Below are 24,873 nucleotides of genomic sequence, written 5' to 3'. Positions count from 1 at the left end.
TAAAATAAACAGCTTTTAATCTCTGGCCATGTATTTTAATATGTGCCATTCTGTGTTAACTCTCAGAATTGTAAGTGCAAAAAGTAGGTATATGTTAGTTTCCTTCAGACATGAAGGACATGTTAGACATGTTAGATTAGCTTAAGCTTTCTAATGTAAATCCAGTACTTTTAACTTTTTTTTAACTGTGGACTCGTATGCACTAGCAAAATTATGTTGAAGCAACTGTGAATTGAATCACTCTTTTGAATTCTGAGTCAGAGATTGAAGGGAAGATAATGCAGATAAATATCTTTATAAATGCGTGATTCTTCTAAGTGAAGATAAAATTGGACACCCCAAATGACTGTCCTACTTACTATGAACTAAGCATTGTTCAGAAGATGCATTAATCATACTTCTTACAAGTATGAAGCTGTGGACTTCAAAAAGTTAGGTGTTTAGGAGGCAGAATTCTATTCAGAACATGAGATTAAGAGCTTCCAGATTTATTCTTAACTCTGACTGACATTCTCCTTTTTCTTTGACTTGTGAGGCTTTTTAAAACATTGTAAACGCTGCAGGTTTAAATAAAAGCTAGGGGAAATAAGTGTGCTGAGTCTTTTTAGACCTGTAACAGCTTCACGTGAGAAAGGATGGAGACACAACATGGTGGATAAGCTATAGTTAAGAAAGAGTTTAAATGTAAAGTGCAAGTCTTAGAGTGGAAAAATAATAAATCTGTCTGCCAAACTGTTTACTCTGTTTATTTCTTAATGGACTTTAAGTTGTAACAGAAATGGTCTGATTGAGAATGTTTGGGATTGAGCGCCCTAGATTAGGATGAGGAAAATATACTAGGTACAACAAAATATTTTATTTTGTAGTTTCCAGGAATACACTTCAAATGGAACAGCACATGTTGAGAGTGAATATGAAAGAAGAATGATGTCAGTATTTAATCGTGTACTAGAAGAAGTGGAATCCCTCAACAGGAAGTATGCTCCTGTGTCTTACTTGGCAAGTAATAGTTTAAATGTATTTTCTGTAGATGAAGGTTCCAAAAAGCCATCAGCTCCATATATATATATATACACACATATGTATGTATATATCTCCATGGTGGTCAAGAAACCGAAGAGCACACTTTAGTTAGTTAACATAAGCTGTTAGTGGCACACACAGCCTGGTCCCTAAGGATATACTCTAATACTTGAAAAAAAAGTTTGCTAAAATACCTATAACCTTATTGGCCTGATTAAAAACAATGCTTTTAAAATTCTGATGCTAAGAATATGGCAGATGTTGATAAATGTCACAATACCTAAAAGTAACATCAAGTCTCTGACAGATCTCTAATGACACCCACATTCAAATAGTGAAGCATGGTGTGTTTACTCACGATGTTGTCATGAAGGAGTTCTTCCCCCACCACACACAGTGCTGGAGGGTCCAGCACTAGCCCGGCTTCAGTTTCTGAGCTGTTGGCAGTTAATACTACGTTGCTGGAGTATAGTGTTTCTCTTATCGGTGCAGGTCATCAGAGAACACAATGTAAAGCTTGCTGAATGCAAACAGTGAGCTGATAACATACTCCTTTACAGTGCTAATATAGTGTTGTCTCTTACTGAACATCATAAAGCTGAAGTGCATGTTGATGGAAACAAGGTTGTTCCTTTGTTATGGCTGGCTTCTATTTGCCTTTTTTCTAAATTCAACAGTCCTTACCAATTCCAAATTGCATATAAAAAAAATGAGTTGTGTAAAGTGTAGCTAAGGTAAACCCTGTAAACTTAGTTGTCACTGTCTCTGTGCCAGCTAAGCTCAGTGGTTTCAGTAGCACTTCACTCTTCTGAACAAGAAGGATGGTACAATGCAGTAGGGGAAGGAAGAGTGGATAAAAGGCTTAAAACTTATATTATTGCACCATATTAAGTTGTGGGAGATGCCAGTCTTGTTTGCTTGGGGGGGGGGATTACTATTTATTTTAGAGAGTTTGGGTGTCAGAGTTTTGTGTATGAGTGTTTTAAGCTGCTGACTCTAACGCTAGGACTGAAATAATTTGCATTTTTCTTTTTCTTGTCCTCCTTGTTCTATCCTGAGCAGAAAACCTTCATAAAGGAGAAAACATAAGCAGAGGCTGAATGTAGTCACTGTCGTTGTGGTGGCTGTTATCATATGACTATGTCAATGTATTTCTGACTTTTAGTGGAAATTACTGCAGTTTCATTACCGTGAGTGCATGTCTTTTCCATATTCTATGAAATATTTCATCTCATTTGTTTTGTTTCTGTTTCTTACAGCATACAGCTTGTCTGTGCAGTGCTGTCATTGCCTTGTTGAAGGTACCCCTTTCTTTTCAAAGGTACTTCTTTCAGAAACTACAGTCTACAAGCATTAAGGTAAGTACCGCTAAAATGCGGCCTAAAATCTCTCTTTATAGAGTCTTTACTTCATAAGAAAAGCCTTACTGAAGGCACAAGGCTTCAATATCATTAGTGAAGGTACTTAACAGGCAAACCCGGGTGTGTACTGTAGTTAGGAATAACTTAATATGTATGTCATAACTTGAATAATACGTATGTAATCGTTAAGAACCACTAGGCTGTGACTTAATCAACCAAATAGGATTAAGTTCTTTAATTGCAGGATCTTAAGATAAAATCTGACTATAATTTTTCTTGATTCTGCATCTGCAGAGCTAAATATGTTCTATGGAAAGGCAGCCTTTATAAGCTTGTATTGTTTCTCCTTTTCCTTCAAAAAGCAACATTTACTGTCTTGAAATAAAATTGTTACATTTATCGGTTGACTGAATAAGAATGACTGTATGACACCTTCAGGAGTGGGGGGTTGAGTGGATTTTGTATTTTTAACTCAAATGGTCCTTTTTCTGGGAAAAGTGAAAGCCTTAAGATACATATATATTATCTATTCTTACAGCTTTTTATTTCTATGCTTAGCTTCATATACTTAGAGCTTACTTGTGGATGTTTTCTAGAAGACTTTTACTTATTTTGAAGGTGTTTAATTAAAGAAAGAGGTGCAAAGACCATGCCTGATATTGCTAATGATGCTTACTAATTTTTATAGTAATCACTGATACAAATTCTGTGTTTACATCTGCTGGTTTCTCTATCAAATCCCTCCTTGAAATTTTACTCTAAGATGATGTTCCATTTTATCTTGGAATTGTCTTTGTTTTCCAAGAGGCACAGGATTACATATTTGTCTGTCGTCTTGTGTTTCAGCTTGCTCTATCCCCATCTCCAAGGAATCCAGCAGAACCTATTGCAGTACAGAACAATCAGCAATTGGCCTTAAAGGTGGAAGGAGTGGTTCAGCATGGGTCTAAACCAGGCCTTTTCCGTAAAATCCAGTCAGTCTGTCTAAATGTATCTTCAGTGCTGCAGAGCAAATCTGGACAAGACTATAAGGTATGGGTAGAATATGGCCAGGAGGAATCTTAAGCTTTCTTGCTCTATTTCCCTGCTCTTTGTTTGCCTCTGGTTGAAATTAACGGGTTCTTCTCTAATCCTCTCACTCTTGACAGTTGACACTCAAGCACCAGTGGGAGCTGATCATAGTGCTTGGAAGGGATCTGGGATTTCTATGCTTGCTGCAGCTTTTTAGTAACAACTTTTCTTCCAAACTGAAGAGACTTTGTTTGGAACCAGTCATTTGAAATTTGTTTGAGATGAGGGAAATTCAGTCTAGCTATATATCAAGGGAAACTCTGGAGGGAAAAAGGACAGGAACAAATTCTTCTCTGCTGTGTAGCCTCTAGAACTTCTTAGTCCTCATATTAAGGGTTTTTTTGAGTGTGAAAATCAGAAGGACAGGCTGTCCAAATAAAATAGCACCTGAGAAGATGCCTGTTAAAATCAAGTGAACAGTTTTATCAAAGATTGCATGCCTGAAGTTCAGGTTCTGCTAACATAGTATTTAGTGAAAGGTCTGTTTTGGTTGGTTTGGGGATTTCGGGGGTTAAGGGAGGTAGTTGCTTCTAAAATAGGACTAGGAAGTGTGTAGTGTTTGTCTGATGAGCATTACTCTGTGAAAACCAGAACCCTGGAGGGGTGGGGGAGACTTGGTGTTAGCTGCATTGTTTTCAATAGATGTTAAAAAAAAATGTTGATAGGTATTAGAAAAAAGAAAATTACATTTGTCAATGAAAAGCATGTCAAAACTGACTCAAGCATGCATGTGCATTGGTCTTGGAAAACTGAGGACAAAGGTTTGTTTGTTTGTTTGTTTTTCCCCTCCTGTCCTTCAAACAGAGAACATAAAACTTATTTTAGGAGGTTATATAAAATGGCGTTTTAACCTTTCATGTGTTCTCAGATTCCTATTGACAATATGAGCAATGAAATGGAGCAGAGGGTGGAACCACACAACGACTACTTCAGCACTCAGTTTCTGTTAAACTTCGTGATACTTGGCACCCATAACATCACAGTAGAGTCCTCTGTAATAGATTCAAATGGTATTGTTTGGAAAACGGGGCCTAAAACAACTATTTTTGTTAAGTCTCTTGAGGATCCATACTCCCAGCAAGTTCGTCTTCAGCAACAGCAAGGACAACCATCATCACAGCAGCAACAACAAAGAATAGCATACTCACGGTTTTAATTTTTAATTCTTAGAAGTGACTCTTTTGTGGTCAGCGGTATGACAGTTTTTCTTTGATGCCTTTTTGGAAGGGTGTATACTTTTTCTAGAAGGTTAAATCTCAGATGTCAATTTTTTGCTTTTTAGGTTGATTATCCACAATAAATTTGAACTTGATTCAGCAGAGGAATCAATTCAAATTTGGAGTTGTGCTTAATATTAGACCTTCTCTGTGATCCCTTCACTCCTGTTTACAAACCTGCTGGTTTGTAGGCTCCATGAACTTTGATAGTAGGGGACACCATAAGAGCTGTTTCACTAGTACTTTCTGTACTTAATGGTTTCATTTTTTTTTTTTTTTTTAGCACGTGATTTCTAACGTTGGGACATCAGTAAAAACTTTGGCTAGTTAATACAGAACTGAGCGAATTGAGTGTCATACCAAGTTTTTTTTTTTTTTTTTTTTTTTTTTATGTGAAAGAATTGACAGGGATATCCAGAGGTTTTTCTTTTGACATTTTAATAGCAACTCTCAGTATTCAGCTGTTGTATTTGTATTACCACAATTCATCAGCACTATTTGATGCATGCATATGAAAGAAAGTTGCAGCTTACTTCTCATACCTGGTTGTTACAAAGGAAGAAGACTGCTGTCAGGGGAGTCTTATAAGAAGCAGGATTTTACAGGTGGGAGCAATAACTGTTTCTCAGATGACATAGCAAAGATTACTGTGATGTTTTTACTTTCATGTATATGTATTTCAGAAAGAATTTGTTTTTGGGATGTTTTGTTTTTTGTTTGTTCTTTAGGAGGAAATTAACTTGCAAGTCATTCTTTCTTTTAACTGCTTTGTTTTTAAAAAAAAGGAATTTATTATATGTCTAAGCTTTGTAGTCTTGTGTACTCTTTGAGTGATTTAATAATCCTAATCATTAGTTTAACAGGATAACATGGAGAAAAAAAAAAAAAGGGGCCAATACTAGAAATTGATTCAGAATCATTTTGGAGATATGTTGACTCGTACATAGTTTTCATGCTTCCTTTGAAACTTAAAGGGTTGAACTTTGCCTGTGCCTGGACTCCCAGACCGCATAACAAGGATCACATAACAAGTCGCTCACCTGGTCCTAATAAATTAGCTTTGCTTCTCACTGCAAGAAACTCTCCCACTTGAATGGGGAGGAGGAAGGATGGCACTTCTTACAGATGTCACAACTTATAAATGGTTTAATCCTTGTCATTGGAGTAGAAATTTCCATTGTTTTGTAAGTGAATTCCTGTTATTTCTTCAAGTTGATTTCACTGTAAAAGCTGACTAGAGCTTGCAGATTCTTCTTGCTTGATAGGCAGAGAGTGCAGTTATTAATTATTACAAGCCTAGGTTTCTTTAGCTTAGCTGGATGAAGAATCATTTTCACTGTCTTCCCTTAACAGTTGCTTAAGAAGTCAACTTTCTTCCTCTTGGCTTGAGACTAAGAGGGAAAAAAAAGTTGGAAGTGATCTTGGAAGATTTCATAATACCTTAGTCAGATCCTAAACAGAAAAGACGATGGGATGCAAGAATAGAATAGGAAGATTACAGAATTGTTGAAAAAATCAAGAGTCCTTCTTAAATTCGATTTTTATTTTGTGCAGGAGGCAAACTACCGCTGTCCACAGAAAGTGGTGTTTTCTGTCCCCACTTCAATGGTTATGTAGTTAGTTTTGTGTGTGTCCATACATATATAATATATGCATTCATGCATACGCGTGCCTATAACTACAAATAGCTTATAAGGTCCAGAAAGAGATGATTCACCCTTTGCACATGCAGCCTGTCATATTGGAGACCTGAACTATTTGTGGCTGGTTGTGTTTTCATTAAAGTCCCAGGTCATTTTCTTAGCCACAAAACCCTTCATATTGTAACACAGAAGAGAGGAAAAAAAAAAAAGCAAAAAGCTCCAGCCTAAAAGGTTAAGCAATTTTTCATACTGCATAGAGAATGTTTCTTGCTCAGTTATTGACTGATATGTTGCTGGAAACCTGTGATGGCAGCATTCTAAACCAGCTTAGAAACAAAATGAAATTCCCACATTTGGAAGCAGACTTTTCTCATAAGTCATACACTATTCACAGTGCATAGCTGAGCTTATGAGAAGGCTAGTAGAATAAACTTGAGCCAGGTCGAGGCTTTCCCTGGTTGAGCCTTAACTGTCTGTAAGCCAGTAAGATTAACCATGCTACAATTCAAAAAAAAAAAAAAAATGTTCCTTCTCCAGACAAATTTGTTTGCCTGATTTGAGAGGCGTTCAGAACTCCAGGGACTCGTGTCAACTTTGGAGCCAATAAATAATACCTGAAATCTGAATGCTAGGTATGGGAGCTTGGGAATAGGGGGGTAATGTCTTCTGGAAAGTGCCAAGTACTATTTATTAGAAATTAACTTCTATAAGGTGGCTTTCATGACAAGTATGTGAATTTCCGACAAATTACTAAGGATAAATCTGCTGCTGGCTCCTTTGCAGGTTAGATGTGCATGCTGATCAGGCAGGACCCTGAACCTGTTATTAAACTGCCATTTAAGCAAGTGCAGTGTTTTAGGTTATGTCAGTTTTATACTGAGGTTGATTTTGGCTGTGTTTTTGTTTTTAAATATGTATTTTTATTCCTAACGCAGGGTGTAATACGCTTGGCAAACAGCAACCAAATTTTTTCATAGAAATTAATGACTCAAAATACCCGACAAGAAGTGAGGAAGGGTGTTAGAGCTGCAGCAACGTACAGAAAGCTGTTGAAACTATCAAGGGGTAAATGTGATCCTTTACTATTAATAGAAATAGAGAGGTTATCTTGCTTGACTCCTGTTTCTGGTGCCTGTACTTGATCCTTTGTCACACATCTTCTATGAAGTACTTCTGTGATATGGGCCCAAGTTAAATCTCCGTAACATTTCTCAATAAACAAAGCAGTAACTTGATCACTATGGGTACTGCACACTAATAATGGCAGATGATTCAGGTCTCCTGCTCACTGGCAAAAGTAGGAAAATATTCAGTGGCTAGTCGTTGGTCTTGAGACTGCTGCTAAGAGTTCAAACTGAAAAGCTTATGCAGGCAAATACTAGCTATGTCATTATTTAGTCTTTTTAATTAAGATACACTTTCATCTAGCTTTGATAAATTCTTGGGATGGGGAAGGGTGGAGCTGATTATCAAACTCAGATGAGTTTAGAAACATCCATAATACATGCAGTCCTGCATTAAGCCAATAGTAATCAGGGGCTAGAATTTAAGCTGACTTCCCCAGGGATGATGTAACCAGACTTTCTCAGACGTGGAGAAAATCTCTTAAAGCTGGAGAAAACGCATCCTTGCAAACCTGTGCTCAGGCATATCAGAAAGTGTCATTTCTAGATACCCAGCCAATCTCTTGCTCAAGCCAATGTGGATCCTTAACAAGAGGTAGGAAAGGAGTTTTTCCCATTTAAAATTATAACTTTCTCCAGAGTTTAGAGTATAATCTGCCAAGATCACTTGAGTGTTTTTCATAAATGTTTCCCTGAAATTCGCGTCTTGGACTTCCCTTTCCTTTCTCCTTGAATATGCACTCACTTTACCTGAGGACTGAAATGCCTTAATTTAGCTAAGGTGTTTTTGTTTGTTTGTTTGTTTGTTTGTTTTAATTTGATAATAAGTATATATATATATCTTGGATTTAAATCCTCTGAAACTGTACAGGAGTTGGGCAGGTCTAGAAGCAAGTTTAATGGTCCTTTAAATATAGACATAAATTTTAAAATGAATTTCTTTACTGATATCACAAGTTTAGTTTTACATATAAAAGGAATGGGTAAGATCTGAAAGAATTGCATTGTATTCTTAACATCTCTTTTAAATGATGTTAATATGAACATTTGTGGGCTATAAATATGTATAGAAAGTACAGTAGCTCTAGAGCTCTATGCTGAATGTGCCAGTCAGGAATGTTATGTATATAAGTGCCCGAAGGGAGGGTGCAAAACAAGGAACGTGAACTGGCAGCGTGTGCTTGCAGCCCAGAAAGCCAACTGTGTCTGTGCTTCATCAAAAGCAGCGTGGCCAGCAGGGCGAGGGAGGGGATTCTCCCCCTCTGCTCTTGTGAGACCCCACCTGGAGTGCTGCGTTCAGCTCTGGGGCTGCCAGCACAAGAAGGATGTGGACCTGTTGGAACAAGTCCAGAGGTGGACCACAAAGATGTTCAGAGGACGGGAGCACCTCTCCTCTGAAGACAGGCTGAGGGAGTTGGGGTTGTTCAGCCTGGAGAAGAGAAGGCTCTTGGGAGACCTTACAGCAGCCTTCCTGTGCCTAAAGGGGGGCTGCTTCTTCTAGAAAGACAGGGAGAGACTTTTTACAAGGGCATGTAGTGATAGGACAAGGGGTAACAGCTTTAAACTAAAAAGGGGTAGATTTAGATTGGACATTACGAAGAAATTCTTTACTCAGAGGGTGGTGAGGCCCTGGCACAGGCTGCCCAGAGAAGCTGTGGATGCCCCATCCCTGGAGGTGCTCACGGCCAGGCTGGATGGGGCTTTGGGCAGCCTGGTCTGGTGGGAGGTGTCCCTGCACATAGAACCAGATGTATTACTACGCCTGGCTACCGTGACTATTAATTGTCACCTAAGGTTTTCAGACAAGGTCTGTTCTTGCTAAATAAACTAGAAATATGTGTAGATTTAAATAATAAATCTGTAATTAGTGTTTTGGGGGGTGGGGTGCAGAATAGGTATATATGAAACGCAAGAGGATGTAGTAGTAATCTTGTGAAATTCCTGTTGTCTTTCAAGCTGGATTGGGCCAGGAGGATTAGTATAATACCTGGAATGACTAAAGGAAAAAACTGTTTTTTGGTTTTGTCCTCAGAAGGTACCTTCAGCTGGAAAAATTGTCAAGAATAACTTGAAGTCTATATATTATTTTTTTCTTAACTCTGCCTATTAAGCACATTTCTCTCCTAGTTGACAACTTGTTTCAGCAGCAGTCTTGAAGTTTAGCAGCTTCTTAAAGGCATGTGATGCTGCCTTGTACATCCTGAAAAGAAAACGTGCACAGGTGTGTGTATGTATAAGTGGGTATATGTATGTGTGCATGGAGGGAATGATACCTTGGTATGGAAGCATTTTGCCTTTGGAAGAGCTGTATTTTTTTTTTCTGTCTTCTTTCTGCTGGCTTATGGTGCTTTGTTGTCTCCTTGGTCAGCATATTTATACACGTGCCCTTTTGGTTCTCAGCAGCATCTTCTTACGACACTTCCTTTTGTGGCAGCGCAGGTGTAGTCAGGTATCTGCATTGTCCAAGTCCAGCAGTGGGGTAGGAGAAGTAAGGGAGAGAGGAAGGAGTGGATTTAGGAGCCTTGCCAGCTCACAAAGCAGTCCTGGGTTGAGAACTGGTAGTTCTCTGTGCTTGACTGCTGTAACCCAGCATCCAGCACTATTAGAGTTGCTCTTGCTTCACCCACATAGATGCCTCCAAGGACACAAGCTTGGATGCTAAGCCAGAGGAGACTTATCCAAATCCTTGTCCTATTAATCTCCAAGGCATAGAGAGTGATAGAGACCAAAGCACTTCTTGAAAGCAAGTGGAAAACAAGTGTTACGTTGCTTTTCTTACAAGATATGTTACGCAGTGTTGCATTTACCTTCTATCTATGTGAATTTGAAAGCCAGGTGCTGTTTTCTGTTGCAGGGAAGTTTTCTGTCTTAGTAGTGACCCTGGATAGCTTATGTTCTTTTGTGCTCCCAGGGACATCTCCCTGACAAACAAACAGCAACTGCTCAAACTCACCGCTGAAGTCACAGACTGCATCTATTTCAGTGAGCTGTCTCGAGTCAGCCATCCCTGTTGCTGTACCTGCATACTTCCAGAAAGTTGCCTTACTCTGATGCTTGTCAGCTTAGCGCTGAGAAATAGGGCGTACCTCCCTAGTGTGCTTATTTGCTTTTAGGATAAAGTCTTGATCTACCTCTTGCTTGCCCATCTCTAATGCTGTCCAATTTAAGGACACGTTGTTAATGGAACTTCCAGTTAACCTCAACCTCTCGATCCAGGGATCTCAGACAAGGTAAGAAGGGGGTCACTGAACTTCAAGAGGAAATCTTTCCTGGGCTAGAGAGAGCCCATGGAGGTCACTTAAGCTCTTGAGTCTGCTGGATGCTTAACTGTAGTAAAAAGGTGTTTTTGTTGTTGTTGTTTTTCCCTTTTGTCAGTACTGAAACAGTTGACCTAGTACAGCAGTCCAAGAGATGCTGTATTACTTCCATTGCATAGAAATAAAACAGGCTATAGCCATGTCACAGTCCTTTGATTTTTTTTTTTGATTTTTTTAAACCATATTCCCTTAGATTTGAGACTGATGAAGTCTTTCAAAAATCTGACTAATAAAAGCCATTTTGTGGAGTTTTTAATGGGTATCAGTGATGACTAAATATCTCCAGAGAAGATAAAGGTTTGGATTGGGTGATTTAAAATTTATTTCTCAATAGTTTAGGTATTTCACTTGCTGGTACTCTGTCTTATAGGTCTGTTCCCTGCTCCCTAGCAGTACTAAATTTAGATATGCAGTTAAATTGAAATCAATAAGTGTCGGTGCTTAATGCACAGCTTTTAACTACAGGGCAAAACCAATGAGTAGCAGTTGAACTAGTAGAGACTGGTAAATATACACTGAAAGGTATGTGAATGGCTGGCCTCTGCCAAAGGTGATGGGTGAGCCTTCAGGGTACAGTTGCACACTTCACTTAAGGCTGTCTAGCTGCGTGTTGTTGCTGAAGCACGCTCTTTCTGCTTCTTGTTCCTGCTTCCATCTTCGTTCTTTACATCAGGTAATAAGTTTATCTAGTTAAAGCTTTCATTTTGCTAGGGTGTTTTTTCAGCTGAATCAGCAGGTCTGTCTTGGCTGACTGCAGCAAATTGATCGGAGCCAGTACCAGGAGGGTGCTGGGAGAGAAATACGGTGTATCTGAGAAGTAATAATCAACTGTTGGACTGACTGTGCATCTGCGGTGTGTTTCTGTATTAACACAAGTCTGGAGGGAACAATCTGTTTGGAGACATCTGAACTATGGCATTTCTGCATGACCAGTTGGAGGGCAGAGTTCACTTCACTGCAGTAGTCACCAGCCAGCTGTCTGGCCTTCCCTGCTGCTGCAAGTCCTCACCCAAATGCAGGGCAGAAGGGAAGAAGTGCCCTCTGTGGAGTGATCGATAAGGCCAGGTCTGCGCTGAGATGTCAGTCTTTGCTCTGGAGTGAGTGAGATGTACTGAAAATGTCCCAGTTTGCCAGCAATGTGTATGCTAACAGTCGTGAGCAATGACAGCTGCCTGACTTGCATAGTTTAATAAAAATCCTAAATTGTGCAGACGTTAAGGTTCTGATTTCACATTTTTTTTTTTTAGTTATACTGGTGTTATTCTTATGTGAACACTGTAAAATTTTAGCTGGAGTCTGTTTTTTGTCACTTAATCTTAAATCCACAGAAATTAGTTTTGTGTGTACGTATTTTCAGAAACAGGTCTATGCAAACGACTGTGCCCAAACTGCACCATTGTCTTGCTGAGTAAAGTGGAAAAGCAACGTAGGTTGTGATGTATCAGAGCTCATCACCCACCTCAGACAAATAGGAAGTTCCAGGAGTTCTAATAATTAACCAAAAAATGTTGTCTGACCTTGTCAGAATGTCTCTTTCCATCATTTCATGAAGGAAGAACAAAAGCTATTGTAATTAATAATGCTAATTGTTGCAGCTCATTCAGTGAAGCTGTCATCCTGGCACGTGTTTCATGAGCAGTGTAAATTGATCCCGACTATGATGTACAGACCAATACAGCAAGTTCATTTTATTTCCTCTAACATATCACCAATAAAGAATTGACATGCATTTTATCTTTCCAGAGGGAAAGATTCGCCTGAGAGTCTTCTGAGAGAGAGGTGTGGAACCCTTCCATGACTAGGCTTTGGGAAGGGTTTGCGTGGTAATGTGGACAAGGTCTTTGTGAGTTGGGTACGAATTCATGAGAAGAGAAATTCTGGGTGCGTCTGGGTGGTACAGCCCACACAATCTCTTCCCTAAAGAAATCTGCATTTCTGTAAACATATGTACACTAGGTTAAAAACAAGAAGGTACTCCTTGATTTTTATTTTTTTGGAGAGTGGGGGGGAAACAGGTGAAACATGAGGGTAGCTTGAAAGCTGTTGGATTAGTTGCCTTCCTGATATTTCTGCCTGACCACAAGTAAAGCACTTAGCTATTGTGTGTTGGTGTTCCCACTTTAAAAAGAAAAGAGAGAGAGAGAATTGAGTTTACTCCTAATGCTTTGTTCTTCGGAGTTGTGAGTTGTGGGGATTAAATTTCCTTTTTTCTTTTTTTCTTTTTTTTTTTTTTTTTTTAATTCTTAAGGAAAACCTTTCTCAAAAAAAGCCAGTGTTAGACCAGGTACTCATGTCCAGGTCTCTCCTTTCATGCTATGAATGTACTAAATGGCAGATGAGAGTGCCGATGACTCACTGACTACATTTATGCATATATGTAAACACTGCTGTACCAGAATACAGCTTACCAAGAGGGATATGGTAATTTGAAATCTGTTTCCAATGGAGCCCATTCTGTAGTATAAACACAGCGAGCACTTGCTGTGACAAGACAGATGGGAGAGCCCTCTGTGATGTCTGCCTAATCACCTGGGCCGTGCCTTTCTGCTCCTCCTGGGCTTTGTGCTTTCTGGGCAATCCCCTTATCGTCATGGCTAATAATCTACTGTCAGGGCGGCCACTGTTTATCGGTGATGCGAAGTACCTTTCCTGATTCACGAGTCCTCACCGATGTCCGACCGCTTATTTATGAGAATGCTCTTTGATAGGAGAAACTGCTGGGAGCCTGGGTCTGCTTCCTGCTGTGAATCTTAGGTTGCTTCCAGTGGCTGCAAGGCAGCCCAGGGAGAGGCTGACATTGGCAACCTCAAATACTCTGCTACGCATTCTGAATAAATTTTCAGAAATTATTCAATTTTTAATCTCTTGAGCTTTTACACTGAGCTGCTTCTCCACACTCATGATGGCCGTAAATAATGATTTACATAATCTCATTCCTCCTTTTTATTTTTAGTACTTGACTCCAGGATGTGTGGCTTTAAAAACAAAAAAGGAACAAACGCCACCAATTAAATGTACAATAAAATCTATCCTTCTGACAACATTGTTAATTCAATTAACTTTGATTTGGCCTTCAAATGCCCCCTCTTACAGGGTTGTGCCTGACATATTTGGCCATTCAAGGAGTAAAGGAATAGCAGAATAGCAAATAAATAGGAGTTTTACAAGCCAAATGTCTTCCACTCAAAATTGTGTAAAAGAAAGTTCGGGCAGGAGGTGGGAGGCACTTGTGTGAGTGAGATTTGTAAATTGACAAAAGTTGATCAGAAGGAAGTTAGCAATTTAAAAATGTATCACTGCAATTATCACCTATTGCCTCATCTCCACCTTTTGTGTGAGGCGAAAACTGAGTGCTCTCTGATCCTGTTCATGGACATGATTACAGTAAATGAATGATATGTACTTAGTAAACTGGAGTTTTCAAATATTGATATCACTGGGAATAAAAATCCAACTTGCTTTGTCCTTCACCTTCAAGGAAAGATTTTGTCCAGTTTTCTAAGGAAACTACAGAGCCATTGTTATTCATAGCAGTTTAGCTGGTTGTGCACTGATTCATTTGTACCACTTCTGAGCACTAATTGTGTTGTTGATAATGAAAAATTGATGTCTGGAAATTACACAAGGACAAAGATGAGAAGAACCTCGTCCAACAAGACCAGCAATCCACAGATATGCTGCCCAATACATAACTTGTTTGCCAGTGATTTAGCAACTCAAGTTACTCAGTCTAGATGGATTTACAAGAAACTCACGGGAATCAAATTTCTCAATAGAGCATAGACAAAAGTTTCCTTGAATATAGGACAAATCCTGTTAACACTATAGTAGGGTCAACACAGGACACAAACTCTTTGCTATAGTTCTGTATTGGACTTCTGTTAAGACAAGGTAAGACATAATTTATGCTCAACAGAGGCAGTCAAGACTATGACTCATTTGTGCCACTCTAAAATATTAAAACTTCCAGGCCACTTCAATTACAAACCTGGCAAGACATACAACCTGATACAGTGAAATATTTACCTGTGTTATCCAGACTGGCAAAGAAAGAATCCAATCATTGCAAAGAATGCTACTTGTGATTAATACTGTCATTATTTAGATTCTTTCTTTATTATTTTGACTACCTAGGAGTAGAAGGAGCTACAGTTGAGTGGGCATTTCTTCTGTTAGAATATGTTGGAGATGCCTGAAAGCTTTCTACCTTTTCTTCGAGAGTTTAAGCCTTTGAAGTATTTGTGTTCATGCAAGCAACTGCTACTCTGAAGAGGGATGATGTGGAAGATAAGAGACCAGAGAAGCTTATACTTCTGTAATAGCAAAGATAAAAGATAAATAAGTTTTCAATCAGTTGAGTTTCATTAACATAAGATAGTTGATTGTATTTACTAAACAACTTGTTAACACCTTATCCCCCCACCCTGTCAACACTCGACTACCTTGAGATCCTTCTCAGATTCTCATTTGGAATTGAAGTGTACTTGATGATCAACTCCAATGCAACAGGAATTAGAACCAGGAATAAAGTTTGAATTTTTAAGCACTTCTAAATTGCTAAAACTAGAATCTTGTTTATAATCATCTGTTTTAATTTATCTGGTAGAAATTTCTGGAGTCTACTTGCTCTTGCCTTTTTTTTTTTTTTTTTTTAAATGACCGATATCATTGTATCATGAATTCATATTTTGATTTTTGTGTTTATGTCGGCAGCTCTGTTGAATTCTGTTTGCAGAATAACAGTGTACTTGAGTGGACTTAGCCCAGAACAGAGTGCATGCAAATGTCTGTATATGTGAAACTGTAGACTAGCCCGAAAAATCTGAGTATTCCAGCTCATGTTTCCCTGCATAATGAAGTTACTGACCAGCTGGGATCAGATTATATAAAAGGCTTCTTTGGCTTATATATAATACCTAGGTTCACATTAACTGTTTTTAATTGGCAATTCATATTGTTTGTCTTACATGATGAAAGCATACAAAGAGCTGCTCATTTGTATACACTGTGGTGACCTTTGTTAGAAACCCTGCAGGATTTTTATAACCATTCAAGTGAAATTAAACGTGAACCAGATCAGCTGTTACAGGCTTGGTAGGATCTCAGCAACATAGCTCACAGGATGAAGAGTGCTGTGAACAAGGACACAGAAACCTAGAAAAAAATGGTTATTAGAGATTCTACTGAAAAGCAGTGATAACATGGGAGACAGACACCCTTTGACTACAATATATTTTTTTTCTACAACACTTGATGCTTTCCTATCAGAATAGAATATTAATCCATTGTATTTAGTATTTTATATTCTGTATGGACATTTCATATTTTGTATGGATATTTATTTTATTACCTGTTTTATAAAGACAGTGACCAGAGACAGCGTGAGCAAGTCAGTATTTTCATCTTTACGTTTTGTTCATAAAGTCAAGTAGTGGTATGCACATGGCCATTCAAATATACCTACCTAGTGATTCCTTCTGTCATTCTCAAATTATCTTTGCAAAAATTGTGATATTTCAGATTTTGTCAGAGAGAAGGAAGAGCAGAGGGAGGAGGGAAATAATGTGCGCTTGTGTGGTGGGTTACCAGGTGGAGATTGCCCTCGCTGCCTTACATCTACCTGACCAGGCTGTGTCAATGGCTGCCTTCTTCCTCGTTCGCTATTCACTGAGAAAATGTAGTGGCCAGGAGCGAGTGTTAAGGCAGTTGGCAGCATAACGAATAGCAGAGATGTGAGTGCATTTCCTCAGCTGGAATGTGAGCCTTCCTTGCCATAGACTGGGACATGTGTACCTTCTGCTTGCTTGCAGTCCTAGCTGCTGCCCCTGCCATCTACCCAAGCAGAGCCCAGGGAATGCTGTTGTGGCCTCAGCTAATGAGTTGTTTCTTTTCCTCCCCCCTCCCCCCCCCCCCTTTTTTTTTTTTTTTTTTTAAGTTTTTCCTCCATGTGACCCTTTCCTGCTCCATCCTTAGTGGAGAAGTGATCAATATCTAAGGCATGTAGCAACTCCAATGCTCCCTCCATTTGGGGAGAGGAGTGACCACAGTAAGTGTACGTTACAGGGGCTGGAATGTGCAATAGTTTGCATACCCCAAATTGCTGGCCTCCACCTCAGCCTGAGACAGCACCAACTGATGTGGGACTGCAAGGTGTTAAAGCCTCAGCTTCCATTCCTCCCTGCCTTCAGGAAAAGAAGCAGATTATGACACATGGTAGGTGCTCCTGCAGATCCCTGTGCCCAAGACGCTTCTCTAGGCAGGGTTGCTGCTGACTGGGCTGTCAGCTGGTGAGCTCCCCACAGCCAAGCAGGCACCAACTTAGTTCTCCACTGCTCAAGCTAGAGAATATGAGCGAGCTGTAACAAACCCAGTACAATTTGTTCTTCAACTGCTGGATTTTATTTTTATGTTTCTCTCTAGCAGTTGGCTTCAACAAGGGTCTAACTCCAGTGCTCGCTGAGTATTAATAATGGGAAAGAGGATGCCAGGCTGCTTTCTGGAGGCAACAGTCTCCTGGAAGACACAAGTACAGAGAAGAGAACATTGAATAGTATGTTAAATACCCAGGCCTACCCTCTTCTGAATCTTCCTGCTCCCCCAACATAGTGCTGGTTTGATCCTTACTTACCGTTTGCCCATCAAGACACATTTTATGGCAAGATATCTTCATACTTTTTTCATGTGCCTGCCCTGACTGGAACTTTCAGCTTCTCTGTAGCTTTTTGGCCTAAAAGGTTTGAATTAATGTCTTCCATTTAGATAGATGCTGTTATTTAGAAATGTTATCTAAAAGACATGCAATTAAATCTTGACCTCAATTAAGTCAGTACAAAGTTCTCGCAGCTCATTGTGATAAGCAGTTACGGTTCTATGATATTGCATTTGCTGTGATGTATCATTTTACCACTCAGCATTAACACAAGGCACATTTTGTTTGATAATTTTTCAGAGCCTCAACACATTAGCCTGTTTCCTGTTCTCCTCCCCCACAAAATCTAATTATAGTGGCTTTCACTGCTGTTTTCAGTCTTGACAATTATTAGTGGAAGCAAGCAGAAAGACTTGAGTTATACCAATAACCAGACTTCTCATTTATTAGTCTCATAATTTCATTTATATATATGATATATATATGCACACATTTCACCTCAAAGCTGGGGTTGTATCCTCATCTGAACTACCTGGTGAGTGTCCTGGGGTAAGTGTACCACAGATATGATGTCCTACTCAAGTATGCTCTTGGCCCAGGATGTGATCTTCTGCTTCCTCCTCCTCTGGGCTCTTTTGGGCCCAGCTTCCCTTTGAATTCTTGGGGCTAGAGAGTGCTGAGAGGTGAAAGCTGGGACCCTAGCTAAAGTGTGGTATTTGAGACAGTACGTATAAAACACTGCTTTTAGGCTGGATTAGCCAGGTGGGGTTAAAAAAGTGTGTCCAGAGCAGCTCAGAGAAACAGGGAGTATTGAGGGCAGATATGGGAATAAGGGATAACTGTTTAGCAAATGCTAGTAAAGCATTTTTCTTTTCCCCTTGCATCTGTTTTGTGTAGGAAAAGTCTTTCAGTTGGAGTGTGGTTTTTCTGTTCATTCATCTTTTTTTTTCCCTCGTAAAATATGATAAATGAATAAATCTAAGCAAAAGTAGCATTACGGTTGTGTCTCAATCGTTTTGAAATCTTTGTTTTCCTTTGCCTTTTTGTTATGAGCTTTAGGCTGATCAAATCAAGCTATGTAATCCCCCGTGGTCTGGCTGGATTCACCCGTGCCATTAGGACTGCTTTTCTTAGCCACAGTTAACAATGGTATAATGGATTTTATAACATTTTATTAAGTTGAAAGGCATCAATAGCACCGATGAGAAACAATTGTGGTATTTTAGGAAGAACAATTTCCAGCATTTATTGCACATGCCAACCTGCAGACCTTTTGGGCAGCACTTTACTCTATGGCACGAAATATGAAGTATTTTCCCATTATAGACATGTTTGTTGTGTGGCACAGACTTGAGGAAAGTAGTCTTGGAGTCCTGTAGTAAGAAGTATATAAAAGCATTACTGTCATCTTTAGATTAAAATTCTTCATCTGATGATGACTGTTGCATAAGCCTTTGCTGCTGGTTAGTCTAAATCAGGAAAAAGTGTCCTAGCTTGGATTTGGGGGTGATGCCAGTCGTACAATGTGACAGTTGTAACACAGCCTCCTCCCTTTGTCCTCCTCTGATTCACACTGGGTCTGTCCCTAGATTAGATCAATAAGCTTAATGTGAAAAGACAACTTAGATGCGTAAGGATTTTCTGGAATTCGACCTCCTACATCTTAAAGCCTGAAGAAAAAAAGGCTATTTTTTAATGCTTAACTAATAGTGTTAATAGTCTGACTTAATTAATGATTACTGATTAACTAATGCCAACAGCAGCTGTAACTGAACTTTTCCAAGGAAATGATTAATTGCTGTTAGCAACAGACAACAGTATTCTACTAAATTCAGCAAAAAGGCAGCGATATTGTTTTTTAGCCATGCAACAATCAGGTAGTGAGACTGCAGAGGGTGTGGGTGAATGTAGCTTAGATGCAAATCATGATGCGACTTCTTCTTTTGGACTTCCCAGTGCAGGGCTATTTCTTCAGTCAGCTTCAGCTTGTTGTGCAAAAACTGCGTAACTGGCTTGCAGCATAGACATATTTATCATTACCCTAACTCAGCAACCAAGTCAAACACGGTCTTGAGGAAGCAAAAGAGTTGCACGTCTGTATATGGCACCATAAGACAAAAAGCTTGAATGCTGTGCTAATTTGTGCTAAACTGGGAGAGTTTTTATTTCTCTCTAGACCCCAGTCCTGACCAAATTTCACTGATGGTATTTATTCTACAACACCTACTTCCTAGAAATGCTCAGTGGACCTTGGATCAGGCCTGATCATTTTGTCCCCAGTGCTTCAGTCAGCTCAATTGGGATGGATCTTTGCACTTTGCACAGAGTTGTTTGAAGCCACTGGAATTCACATGAACAAATATACTCCCCTGCAAAGGTGGCTGTCATTGTTACATTGGACTCTACTTTCTTTTTCAACTAGAAAAGTAACACTTTTCTGGAACATCAGTATTAATTTTAATGATAACGTAATCCAACAAATATAGGAAGGATGAAGTGGTTAGAAAACCTCTTTAATTTTATAATAAGCTATCCATTGGGGGTAGGTATTTATGTACAGTTCTCTTGTATTTGCGGTTTGATCTACAAACATTGACCGGATGTTGATAAGAGTTTACCAAAAAACAAGTCAGTCAGTCTGGTAAATGTTGACTTGAACTGAACTTGAATGGGTTTGAAGAAAATAGGAGCTTAATCTGGTGACTGACCTCACAGCATGTGATCTTTACAATCAGGGCCATGCAGTGCAATGCACGATCTGCCAGTACAGATGGACAAAAATATTTGAGATTAATTCAGTGCAGACAACTTCCCATTTTTCACTACATGTTTTCAAAATGGCTAATCGCAAAGCAATACGATAATAGCTAGTAAATGGTAGACGAGTTCCATCTGCCTGAAGACAGGCTGGCTTCAGTTTTCCATTTGTACAATGACCGCATAAGCAAGCACTATGGGATTATAAAAATCTTGCAAAGTGTAAATTTATATGTAATCAGCATATCAAAATTGCCTGAAGTAATATGATTCCGTAGATACGATTGAACAAAATCAGTTTGTCATGAATAAACAATTTCATAACCAAGGGAGCACAGAGGTTAAAGATTCAGTAAGTGGTTAAGTGTAACTTTAGAGCTCCTTTCTTTCAAAAAAAAAAAACAAAACAAGCAAGCAAAAACAAAACACATCACCAACAAAAACCATCAGCTCAAACTTTCCTTGGTGATGGTAGTGTCAAAAGATGAAAAATGCCCATGCTGAGTTTGAGATGCAAACCTAGCATTGCTCTTTACTTAAGCCACCCATTGACTGACAAACACAGTATGGCAGAAACACAGTATCTGCAGTAACAAATTAAAGTGTTTCTCACTGACCATCTGGTTGCATAGTGGTGTATCTGTTATCCATCTTTAATAAGTAGTCTCAGTCAAAGTCTTCAGTTTAGTTTTAATGAGAAATTAAACACCTCAAAACATCTGAATAATTCAGCTCATGGTGATGGATGTTGGTGTATGGAGAAATCTAGTGTTGTATGAGGTGGCTCTGTAATAGTACAAACAATCATTTTCTTCCCGTATGTATGCTTACTGCAATGTTGAGAGTTGCATCACAATGTGTACTTTGTGGAAACAAAGGCACGAATCTGAGACTCAAGGCATTACCCTCTATGGTTAATACTAAGTTCTTGCTCATCTTATACCTTTTTGAAAATTGTAGCCAGAAATGGGAACTTTAAGTTAACTTGTGCTTCTTGAATTGAAGCATCTGTTGAATGGTTTAGCTGTCTAAAACCTAACTTTTTTGAGTGCTAACCTCTCCTTTTTTTAAAAGGAGGTACTGATTTGGCAACTGTGAAACAGGTTACAAGTAATCTTATCAGATCTCCTTGAGTTACAGAACATGTAGATGCAACAAGAGGCTAACGCTAGACCAAAACCAACAAAAAATATTCTGAAGGTGATGCATATATTTTATGTAAAATATTGAGATGGAAAATCTGAGTGGCACTGCTGTAAAGGCTAACAAGCTGCTCTTAAGTGGAAAATTATGAAATTTACATATGGCTGATAGAAGAAAGAGAGGGATGATTACATCTGCTTCACATTCTGCTATTCTTAACTAAGTTAATTGTTCAAATACGATTCTTTTTTTTTTTTTTTTCACCTTTTTCACAAATGGTAAAGGATGTGAACAAAGACAAGTGTGCTGTTCTCATGCAAAACTTTTCATGCCAAACTTCTTGAGTGTTTGGGTTTGATCTTGCTATGCTATAGAAACAGTACGTACATTCAGATGTGAATCTACCCAAACCCTTTTAGGAGACCAGGGTAGCCTTCACTGAAGCGTCATGTGGCTTGGGCCCCCTCTGTAGCTTATAGTTAGTCTTGTTAGATTCTTTGTAGTAAAAGTAGTACAGGTGTTGGTTATCACACCTGTTTTTGTAATACAAAGGTAATGTGACCAAAACCCTTTTTTGCTTGTTTGTTAAAAAAAAAAAAATCATAAATAACTGAGCACTTCTAAATTTTAGAACATTACCTCCACCTAAAGAAATTTACAAACTATCATTTTCTATGTGTTTGTACTCATCAAATCTACTTTGACACAGCCTTGGCCTCAGGAAACTATCAGTAAACACATGATAAACAAGAATTATCTCTCAGGCGGGACTAAAACACATTCCTGTAGAGAGTGCCCAACTCTGATCAACAGGATCAGGAACAGGTATGATCAACAGGAGGAATACCATTTGTTGCCTCAGGTCCAAGTTGCTCAACTACTTGGAGCAGTGGTGATCCAACAGATGAGTCCAATCAGCAGTGCAGGGCAGGGAGTGTTGTATCCTTGCTCTTGAGATTTCTCACTGCATAAAGAAAATCCCTTTTGCTGCAGGACTTGCTAGACAGAATGATGGGATTGTAGCCAGAGCCAGCAATAGATGTGAGTGGTCTTCTCTTTTCCCTAGTAGCACACTTGATAATTTGTACTTGTACTCATTTAGCGTAGCTGTGTCTTCCATGTCAGATGGCCTCCTTGGCTGTGGCTCCTCTTGTTCTCCTCAGAAGCTGTGGGTAGAATTTTAATTTTTACTTTATGTTGGACAGAATTTTAAGCATCACGCTTGAATGGAAAGTGAAGGGATGTTTCCTCACTGGATCCAGAAGTTGTTCTGTCTGTGCCTAACTATATGAAATTCCCTGAAGTAAAATTACAGATGCAATGTACCCAGTTATAAAATGTTTTCTTGATTTCATTTAAGCTTACAAAAATATTGGAAGAAAATATCAACTCAAAGACATATGTAATGTTCAGTTTTGCCTAATATTTAATGAATTATGATTAAAATATATATATATATTTAAACTCAAGCAACATGACATCGATATGTGACCACCATTTCTATGTACTCTAAAGGAATACCTTCTGTTTTTCAGTCTCTCATATCCTAGCGATAGCCTTTTGATTTCTTTGGGCTATTTAGGTGTGGTTTTATATGGTTTGTTTAAAACCAGGAAGTCTTCTTTGCCACTTTCTCCAGGAAAAATACATATGCCCCTAGAACAACTTAAGGCCTTAACTTGGCAGCCTGCAGTCTTGTCAGAACACTGTCTGAGGTCTGATGTAAACTCAAGATAGTAGAGAGGGGGGGAAAAAGTGTGCATTTATCATAAGCCTGAAATTTTGGACACCCTTGTGACACATTTTCTCTGAGGCCTATAATTTTTTAATGTGAAAAAACTTAGGCTCTCATCCAAGAGTTTAAAATATTGGAGAAACGAGCAAAAATGACAATGCTGTATGATAGAACTGTAGGAGCTGGCAAGGCAGGCTTGCCTGCAGCTTGGCTCATCTTGAGGGATGTAACAGGTACGAAAGCCATTGGCACAATTTACTCCATTTTAGTGGCTCCTTCATATTACCCTGAACTGTCCCTAGGCAGAGATGCCCCTAGGAGAAGATGACCTTTCAGTGAAAGCTGCTTTTATTTGCAGATAGACTGGTGGTATTTACTTCCTGGGGAAAAATCAGAAAAGGAAAATGGCTGTTCTGTTTTGTTTTCATTTTGTGTGCGAGTCTTCAAAAGCAACTCATGCATCTTAAAAGATTATTGAAAGTGGGGCTTTTAAAAAGGGTGACCTTACCACTGGATCAGTAAGAGAAAGGACGTAAGACCCTCTTGCCACTGAACATCAAGGGACTTTAACAAGCATAATTTCCCCCATCCCCCTTGAGGTGCAGCTTGTAGAGGTGGAGCAACAGATTGCCCTTTAAGAATTGACTTGGAGCACAGAGGTGGTTTTACCTCTTTTACAGAGAATGGAATGGCAGTGAGTGTTGGGGAATACTATGGAAGGTTTAACAGATATTGTGGAAAAGAAATGAAATGTTCAATGTTCTGAGGATGGCAGTATGAAAACCCTCCAAACCAGGGTATTGTACACCCTGTAAAGCACCATAGAATTGGAGGCTGCAAATTTAACTCTCTCTCTTTCAGGCCCACAGATTTTTTTTTTCCTTTCTTTTTCTGTTTCTTTTCCCTGCTTTCTTTCTTTATTGCAGCCTATGGAAAACATAATTGCAAGGTTCTTGGTGTTTCTTTAAACTTTTATTTTTCCAAATCCAATATCAACTACTCAGTTCACTTGAGATGCTTTCTAGAATTATGCTGCCTTGAGCATATGCCCTATTTTTTGTTGTGCATCTTCCAGCCGTCTTCACTCTGCACACGCTTCCATCTTTGTAGTTCCTCAATGTCAGTTTTGTCTACTTTTATCTTCACTCATGCTACTTTTTCAATAAAATTTATACTTCTTTTTTCAAGTAGTAATTTGCTCTGAGAGGTGGGAAACAGTAGTTGTTTTCTGCTCTGCGGAATTTCTGAGATTTCTCAGGCTGTTTCCTTGTCTCTGTTGCCTGTATGACAGGCCTTCATGATTTTTTAAAGGCGGTTTTGGTTTTAGTGTCATCTGCACATGAATGCCTATTCCTAAGGCTTTTTTCTCAGGCCATATGGCATCTGTGACTTCAGTTTGCTACAAGAAAAGCAAGCAGGGAGAACTGATTGAATCTGGTCAAGACAAAGGAGCAGCTTTTTATTTCCCAGCCTTGGACCTGGACGGAGGTTCAAAAGCATTCCAAAACTTTCTGTTTTTGAATTCCAGAAACACATCTTTAAGCCTATTTGGTGTTTACAGCTTTGAACCTGGGTTTCATTATGCCTCTGTGACATGTGGCCTGCCTGAACGTCTGCAGTGCATTCTCTCCTCGCAGCTACGCTTGGAGGCAGCTCTAACGTGACCGCAACGTTGCAATGCAAATGCCTGCCCTCGAATGGTAGCGTGCGAGAATCACGGTGGCCAGGGTCTTCTTGAAGGGTACCCAGGGACAAAAAAAAAAACACGTTACCTTCTGCAAAAGTCTCTCAAGGGGTTAATGAGTAAAATCTGACTTGCATCTTGTAGCCAGA

At 39.1% G+C, this 24,873-nt stretch overlaps 1 protein-coding gene across 2 annotated transcripts in view; it reads left to right on the top strand.

Moving 5' to 3' along the window:
* INTS7 (integrator complex subunit 7) overlaps positions 1–24,873 on the top strand; it is a 44,733-nt gene that overhangs the window by 18,511 nt on the left and 1,349 nt on the right. For both annotated transcript variants that reach the window (XM_040552778.1, XM_040552780.1), the window contains 4 exons: positions 867–999; positions 2,283–2,381; positions 3,231–3,416; positions 4,324–8,034. In XM_040552778.1, coding sequence (XP_040408712.1) covers positions 867–999; positions 2,283–2,381; positions 3,231–3,416; positions 4,324–4,611 — 706 coding nt within the window. In that variant the 3' untranslated portion in view covers positions 4,612–8,034. The remainder of the gene's footprint in view (positions 1–866; positions 1,000–2,282; positions 2,382–3,230; positions 3,417–4,323; positions 8,035–24,873) is intronic.

The sequence above is a fragment of the Cygnus olor genome, chromosome 3 (genome assembly GCF_009769625.2).
Source record: "Cygnus olor isolate bCygOlo1 chromosome 3, bCygOlo1.pri.v2, whole genome shotgun sequence".
Classification (NCBI taxonomy): domain Eukaryota; kingdom Metazoa; phylum Chordata; class Aves; order Anseriformes; family Anatidae; genus Cygnus; species Cygnus olor.
Note: the sequence above shows the minus strand (reverse complement) of the source record. Positions and strands in the feature narration are given on the sequence as shown.